The sequence below is a fragment of the Panicum virgatum genome, chromosome 1N, assembly GCF_016808335.1.
Source record: "Panicum virgatum strain AP13 chromosome 1N, P.virgatum_v5, whole genome shotgun sequence".
In the NCBI taxonomy this organism is placed as follows: Eukaryota; Viridiplantae; Streptophyta; class Magnoliopsida; order Poales; family Poaceae; genus Panicum; species Panicum virgatum.
The window spans coordinates 38,622,964-38,630,816 of NC_053145.1; the positions used below are offsets into that span (position 1 = coordinate 38,622,964).

General features: G+C 50.5%; 2 protein-coding genes across 2 annotated transcripts; both read right to left on the reverse strand.

Moving 5' to 3' along the window:
• Positions 1 to 6,374: 6,374 nt before the first annotated feature.
• On the reverse strand, positions 6,375 to 7,226 carry LOC120653506. Its single transcript, XM_039931234.1, has 2 exons — positions 6,978 to 7,226; positions 6,375 to 6,746 (listed from the first exon to the last, which is right to left on the reverse strand). The coding sequence occupies exons 1-2, from the start codon at positions 7,224 to 7,226 to the stop codon at positions 6,375 to 6,377; spliced, it is 621 nt and encodes a 206-aa protein (XP_039787168.1).
• Positions 7,227 to 7,439: 213 nt separating this feature from the next.
• Positions 7,440 to 7,853, reverse strand: LOC120653507. The gene has a single exon (XM_039931235.1). It carries the CDS (start codon positions 7,851 to 7,853, stop codon positions 7,440 to 7,442), a length of 414 nt encoding a protein of 137 aa, XP_039787169.1.

Here is a 7,853-nt window from a genome sequence, read left to right on the forward strand (position 1 = left end):
AGAAGAGGAGCCGAACAAGAAGGAAGTGAAGAAGGAGATAGAAGTTGTCGCGTCCATCGCGACAAAGAAGATCGTTGCACCCGTCAAGAAGAAAGCTAAAAGCCCGCCTGTGAAGACCAAAAAGACGACTAACGTAGAAGACAAACCCGCACCAAGGATTGTGCGGAAGTGGGTACCCAAGACTGCAGTGCCATCACCGAGCGTTGGTCCGAAGTGAAGAAGAAGAAAGTCTAGCTATAGACTATAAATGAAGCGCTTTGCGGGAGGCAACCTGTTCGTCGAGTCAAGAATAAAGCTGCCGGGAGTTCAACCCGTTCGTCGAGTCAAGAATAAGCTGCCGGGAGGACAACCCGCGAAAAGTTTACGTAAGTGAGTCGAGAATTTTGCTACGCAAGAACATGATATACTTTTGAACAATTGGTAGTTCGGTTGAACAATTCGATTTGGATTTTATTCGCTCGGTCATTTCGATGATGTTTCTTATTTTCAACCAATGACATGAGCCATCCTATGAATTATTTGCCTCTTCTTGAGAAAGCCACATCCAAAATTCCATACCTATTTTTGGCGACCGTCCTGTCCATGACGGCCGGACCAAGTTGAGATAAAACACACAAGTAGGGCCGCGCTATGTTTATATTACTTAAATTCTTGATGCGTAGGTTCGGACAAACATAGAGAGAATTTTCAGTTTCATTACCATAGGACTAGAATTTTCATAACCTTAATTATTCTCTTTTTCAAAATTCTCTCTCTCATTTTGGCAAAAATTAGAACCTAAACCCAAAACCCACGGTTGAATTCGAGATTGTTCGCTATCAATTCATGAAAGTGAACGGTTCCGGTGCAACCAAAATTAATGTAGTCGGGAAATATTTTTTCGACTTACAAATGTAAAGATGTTTCAATTCCCCTCTAATTATTCATTTAAACTCATTGCATGATTTGAGTCAATCCTGAAATTTCGAAGTTAGAGGAGGATTAAACATCTAAGCATGATTTGGAAAGGGTTTATGTGCTTGATTAACATCCATTGATCAAAGTGAGTTCACGGGAAAGAGTTGTGCTCTCTACCTACCACCACATGCAAATAATTCAAAGAAGGGAGCATCCATGCATGGAAGGATGTTATTTCCAGCAAAGATAGCACCATGTGATGAATGATGAAGCATGGGACAAGGTGAATGACACAAAGTGGAGAAATAATGTTGCAAGTGGACATCAAAGGCAAAGAAGGAGTGATTCATGGGATTTGGACGGTGCAAAGCATGCAAGATGTACTGGACAAAAGCAAATAATTGCACCAGGAAGCCACCAGAGAAAATTGAAGTGGAGGAGAGTCAAAAACACCCTAGGCTGGCCGGCCTGGCCCCTTTTTAAGATCTCTGGTGCTCCCCTTTGACAGGTGCACTCCTCATTCAATTCCTTGATTATGTTCTTCAAGTTCTTCGCCCAGAAACATCAGTTAGAGCCCTGAAAAATTCGTCCACCAAAATCTACTCCAAAAATCTCAGAAAATTCACCACAATTCCTAGTTTGTTCCACTCTTCGATATATTATTCTCCCGCTGGCAAGAAACCCCCGGTGTGTTTGTTTTTGAGTGTGTGCATCAAGGAGTCACCATGAGTGGCCTCATGAAGTTCATCGCCGGGAGGAGAAGGACGCGTTCATCAACATCCGACGCATCGGCAAGTTCTTCACGGAGGCACTTGGTCTCCGAGTCTCCGCGGAGCATGGAGGAAGACAACCCCGCACCGAGGAGCGACATGCTGCTCCTTGGTGGGATGAGAGACCCGAGAAGCTCCTCCATGCGATTCACCGAAGGGATGCCACCTCCTCCACGGCATTTGACAAGGTCATCCGCACCACCACCATACAAACCCAAGAATTCAGAATATGGGTTTATTACCACCGGGACGATGAGACGCCATACAAGGTCTTGTTTGCTCGAGGACGGATCTAAAGGAGTACTCTGTTGCTAGGGCAGATTCGAAGGCTGCGAGGCAGAAGCATTGGGATCCTATGCCTTCCTCAGGTGCACAGTCCGTCCTTGCGGCGTTGCATATATAATCAAGTTAGGGAGGGAGTCCTGATCGGACTTGAGATTCTTAGCCGAGTTGGACTCGACAAGTTTACTGTACTGGATTAGATCATCCAGCTTTTACTCCGGATCGGAAGAGTACTCGGATTCGGAGTCGGTTAACCCACCGATTTTAGAGTATGTATGCTTTGAATGAGCGAGAAGCGGGATGCCCATCTCTACACGGAGGGCGTTCTCGTTCATCTAGTGTAGCCATGATTGAGTAGGAGTTAGCCCCTCAGGCTCCCTAATCCAAGGTTTGTCATAGATTGAGTCGCTGGATTGTTCTGGAGCCTTGGCTTTTCCCTTTTTAAGCATTGCCAGTTCCCAAAGAGCGTCGGCGTGTTTGGGAGGGCTGGCCATAGCATCCATGAACAGCTCGATGTTGTCTGACCATTCTTCGAGATCGTCGAATGGTTCAAAGTTCTCGAGACCGTTCATGAAGCGATCAAAGTCCTGATTGAATTTGGACTCGACTGGTTTCCGAGTCTGAGTGTGAGCAGGTTTCGGTGAAGAGCTCTGAGGTATCCTGGAGATAGACAGTCCCATCCGAACAAGCCGGGGGTTTGTCTCACCAGCTCCCCCGCAGATTCCTCCTCCCGCTTTCTACTTTTTGTTTTGCAGAGTGCTTTCAGCCATCTTAATGCAGTCGGCAAGCTTTGAATTCACCCGATCGATCCCAGAGATCATATCACCCGTCCTTTTCTGTGGTGGGTTTAACGCTTAGGGGATCTTCCGTGACATAGATGAGCCGAGAGCAGTTTCTGCAAGTTTGATGCAGCCCTTGATTGACCGTGAAACTTGATCTACTCCGGCGAGTAGTTTTGAGTTTTTGATCTTAGGGCGTTTGGTTGTCTTGAGATGAGCCAGGTATTTTCCAAGAGTTTTGGAAAAGTGATGCTTTTCGGAATCATAATTTGTGTCGAACTCGACCAAGCCAAGAGTTCGGTTTTGAGTTGTCACGTTTCCCGTGTTGTCCGAGTCGAGTTCGGATGGAACTTTTTCCTCGTCGAGATCCGCAGACTCGCGGATGTTGGCGAGTTGGGAGCGAGTTTTTGATTTAGGCGAGTTAGGCACGACAAGGTGGCTGGAGAAGCCTCCTGTTCCGTCAGTCGTACATGCCCAAGAACTGAAAACGAGGGTTGTGCCTTCCGGCATGTTTTTGGCGTCGCTTGATCCGGCCATCGAATTCGTTGGTGAACTCGCCGAATCCCCTACATGGCACGCCAGCTGTCGGTGTTTACCACCATGCCTGCTCAGGGATACCCTTAGTAGTAGGGTTTGTAGGTAGGGATCGACTGCTCTAGAACTCGATGGTACAAGGAACACAAAGATTTAGACAAGTTTGGGATGCAAGTTTGCGTAATACCCTACGTCCTGTGTGGTTTGTATTGCCTTAGGTGTTGATGATTGTTTGGTGGGGGTCCCTGCCCGCCCTTATATATTCGGGGGGACAGGGTTACATGGAAAGTCCAAGCCGAGTACAGTTGGAGTCCTACTACAACACAATCAGGTAATTTCCTTTGTACTGCAGCTAGTTCTACTCCTATTCGGGTAGTTACAAAAGAGGTAAGGTACATCCATGAGCTATCCCTTACTCTAGAACATTCTATGTCTGTAAGTAGTCCCATTGCCCCGGGTCTGACAAGACCCTCCCTCGCCAAGTTCATGACGATCCCCAACCACACGTATCTCTTCCTGAAGATGCCAGCTCCAAAGGGGGTCCTCTCGGTCTACGGAGATCTGCAGACCTCCTAAGCATGTGAGGCCAAGAACATCGAACTCTTCGACACCCTGGAACGATCCAGGAACTCGGTTCTTGTTGCTCAGGCAGCAAAGAACCTCCCGTCGGACCATCTGCAGATCCCCGCCAAGGAGTCAACTTCCGAGTCGCAGCTCACGCCAGCCGTGGCGACCAAGACCATCGTCCTCCGGGACGATGAGCCGCACAAGACCGCCATGATCGGGGCCAGCCTCGACCCGGCGTAGGAAGACGTGCTCACCTCCTTCCTCCGAGAGAATTGGGATATCTTCGCGTGGAAACCATCTGACATGCCCGGAGTCCCAAGGGAGGAGGCTGAGCACTCCTTAGATCTGGACATGAAGGGGAGACCCGTTAAGCAACGGCTCCGCCTCTTCGCGCAGATCGAAATGAGGCTATTAGGGTAGAAGTAACCCGGCTCCTCACCGCTGGTTTTATCAGAGAAGTCGCACACCCAGATTGGCTGGCAAACCCAGTCCTTGTAAAAAAGAAAAATGGTGAATGGAGAATGTGTGTTGACTATACCGACCTCAACAAACACTGCCCTAAGGACCCCTTTCCTCTACCGCGCATCGATCAGGTCGTCGACTCGACGGCCGGGTGCGTTCTCCTCTCTTTTCTTGACTGTTACTCAGGGTACCACTAGATAGCCCTCAAGGAGTTGGATCAAGAGAAGACGTCCTTCATCACCCCCTATGGGGCATACTGCTACAACACCATGATGTTCGGCCTCAAGAACGCCGGTGCCACTTACCAGAAGGCCATTCAGAGATGCCTCCAGGGGCAGATCGGGCGCAACACCGAGTCCTATGTCGATGACATAGTCATCAAGACAAAACGTAATGATCAGTTCATTACGGATCTCTCCGAGACATTTGAAAATCTCAGGAAATTCAAATGGAAGCTCAACCCGACCAAGTGTGTGTTTGGTGTCCCGTCCGGAAAACTACTTGGCTTCATAGTCAGTAGCCGGGGCATCGAAGCCAACCCCACAAAGCTCAACGCCATCAGGTTCATGAAGCCTCCCAGGAGCAAAAAGGACCTGATGAAGCTTACAGGGTGCATGGCTACCTTGAGTAGCAAACTACGACACTCTGTATGCTACTGATTACTATCGTAGTCTACCTACGTTTGGTACCCCGTAGCAAACTACGGCACTCTGTATAAATACAGAGTGACGAACCCACGAGTAAGAGAACTAATCTCACTCAAAAGATAAGTACTATGCAAGAACAGGAAATCACGAATACCAACTTACTTCACTATGAAAGAAGCCGATATCCATAGAGGTACAACTTGGAGAAGAACACCGACAGGCCCGGCGCTTCCCCGAACTACACCTCACTCTCCTCCTTTATTCTAGCACTAGCGAACTAGCACGTCGCCTTTACAATGTGGCACTACTCCTACTCTTGAATGGTGTGTGTTGAGAGGGGTGAGGGAGTCCCCTTTTATAATCCTAATAGGTTGGTTCCCGCCCTCAACAAATATGGAAACATAGTGCACTGCCTTGGAATGGATCAGATCAAGTTTCCTGCCAGTGGTTCGGCCAGCCCACGGGTGCCACCTCTCGCACCGCCTTTCATCCTGGTCACTGGATGGTGGGCCCCCATCTTGTGTATGTCGGTGCCGGGGCTTTGTACGTCAGTTTTCTCTATCAAATGGGCCCATTTTGTAGGTGAAACGCGGGACGGGATCATCTGCGTGTTTTTCTCTGTGTTCACTTGTGTTTTCCTCATATTTCACCAGTGGGTGCCCGCAGATCATAATTCACCAAAGCTCATGGAACTCGTTAGAATTAAGCCCTACAACTAAGTTTGGTGATTAAATATCACAAAAAGATGCAACAGTTGACGGTTCTATTTCTGACTTAAGGACCGTCAACACGTACAGGAGCTTGCCTCCCTCTGGGGAGATCAAGACCACTCCGGCCCCTGCGCCGGCTCCCATGACTGACCCGTTGAAATAGAGGGTCCAGTACTCGTGTGTGATTTCTGGGGTCGGGGCTTGGACTTCCGTCCACTCGGCGATGAAGTTGACTAGAGCCTTAGATTTTATCACCGTGCGTGGCACGAACTTGATGTCGTAGCCCATTAGCTCGATCGCCCACTTGGAGATCTGCCCCATGGTGTCGCGATTGCGGACCACATCGCCGAGTGGAAATGAAGTGACGACCGACACCTCCTGCTCGGTGAAGTAGTGTTGCAACTTCTTGGCCGCCATGACGACGGCGTAGAGAAGTTTCTGTGTCTACGAGTACCACGACTTGGTGTCGGTCAATACCTCGCTGACGAAGTACACGGGTCATTGGACTTTGAGGGCGTGTCCCAGCTCCTCCCATTCTACTACCAAGGCGGCGCTGACCACGTGGTTGGTGGCAGCCAGGTAGGGCAAATGGGGCTCACAGGGATCCGGCGGGACAAGCACTGGAGTAGAGGATAGGAGGCTCTTCAGTCGGTCGAGGGCCACCTACGCCTCCTCTGTCCAGACAAAGGTGTCCGACTTCTTGAGGAGTTTGTACAGCGGCAATCCTCATTCGCCTAGTCGAACAATGAACCGACTAAGAGCTGCTAGGCACTCGGTCAGCCTCTGGACTCCCTTGATGCCATGGATTGGACCCATGTTGGTGATGGCCGCAATTTTTTCGCAGTTGGCCTCGATGCCACGCTCGGACACCATATATCCGAGAAGTTTGCCCTTGGGGAACCCGAACGTGCACTTCTCAGGGTTCAACTTGATGTTAAACCTCTTGAGGTTGGCAAACGTGGCACTCAGGGAAGCGACCAGGTCATCCGCGTGTGGTGTCTTGACAACGATGTCGTCGACATAGACCGCGACCGTTGCCCGAGGCAGATCCGCTCGGTCAAGGTCGATGGGTGGATTGATCTGGTCAGAGAAGTAGGCCTACATGCAACGCTGATACGTGGCGCCTGCATTCTTGAGCCCGAACGGTATAGTGACTTAGTTGTATGAACCGAATGGGGTGATGAAAGATGTCGCGAACTGATCGGATTCCTTCATCGCTATCTGGTGATAGTCCGAGTAAGCGTCTAGGAAAGATAAGATCTCACACCCGGAGGTGGAGTCGATTATCTGATCTATCCTAGGCAAAGGAAAAGGGTCTTTGGGGCATGCCTTGTTCAGGTTGGTGTAATCAACACACATCCTCCATTGACCATTCTTCTTCTTTACAAGGACTGAGTTGGAAAGCCAGTCGGAGTGGAAGATTTCCTTTATGAAGCCTGTGGCTAAGAGCTTAGCTATTTCCTCTCCTATGGCCCTACGCCTCTCGTCATCGAAGCGGCGCAGTCGTTGCTGGACGGGCTTGGATCCTGGCAAAATGCGGAGCTCGTGCTCGGCGACCTCCCTTGGGATGCCCGGCATGTCGGACGACTTCTCGGTAAAAGTGTCCTTGGCGCGGAGGAAGTTGACGAGTGCGAGTTCTTATTTGGCTGACAGCTGCGAGCCGATCCGGACTGTCTTGGTCGGGTCGGCGTCGTTGACCACGACCGACTTGGTTTCCTCGGTCGGGACGAAGGTGGGAGCCTGGCTGCGCTTGCCAGGATTGGGGCGGCGCTCGGCGGTGGTGGCGTGAAGCTAGCTGAGCTCCGCCGAGTTCGCGGTAGTGGTGGCGAGGTCGAAGTGCTCGCGACTGCTGATGTAGGCCTGCTCGAAGGAGCCGCTCATGTTGATGACACCATTCGGTCCTGGCAGCTTGAGCTTGAGGTAGGTGTAGTTGGGTACCGCCATGATCTTGGCGTAGGCGGGGCGCCCAAGGATGGTGTTGTACGTCCCCTTCCAATCTACCACCTCGAAACTGAGAGTCTTGGTGCGGTAGTTGGTCCTGCTACCAAACGTGACCGGCAGGTCGAGGTTGCCGAGCGGGTAGGCCTTCATGCCCGGCAAGATGCCATAGAAGGGGAAAAGAAAGGCTCGCAAGCAGGCCCGCAGGATCCCCATGGCATCGAGGGTATCGATGTAGAGGATGTTGAGGCTGCTGCCCCCGTCCAT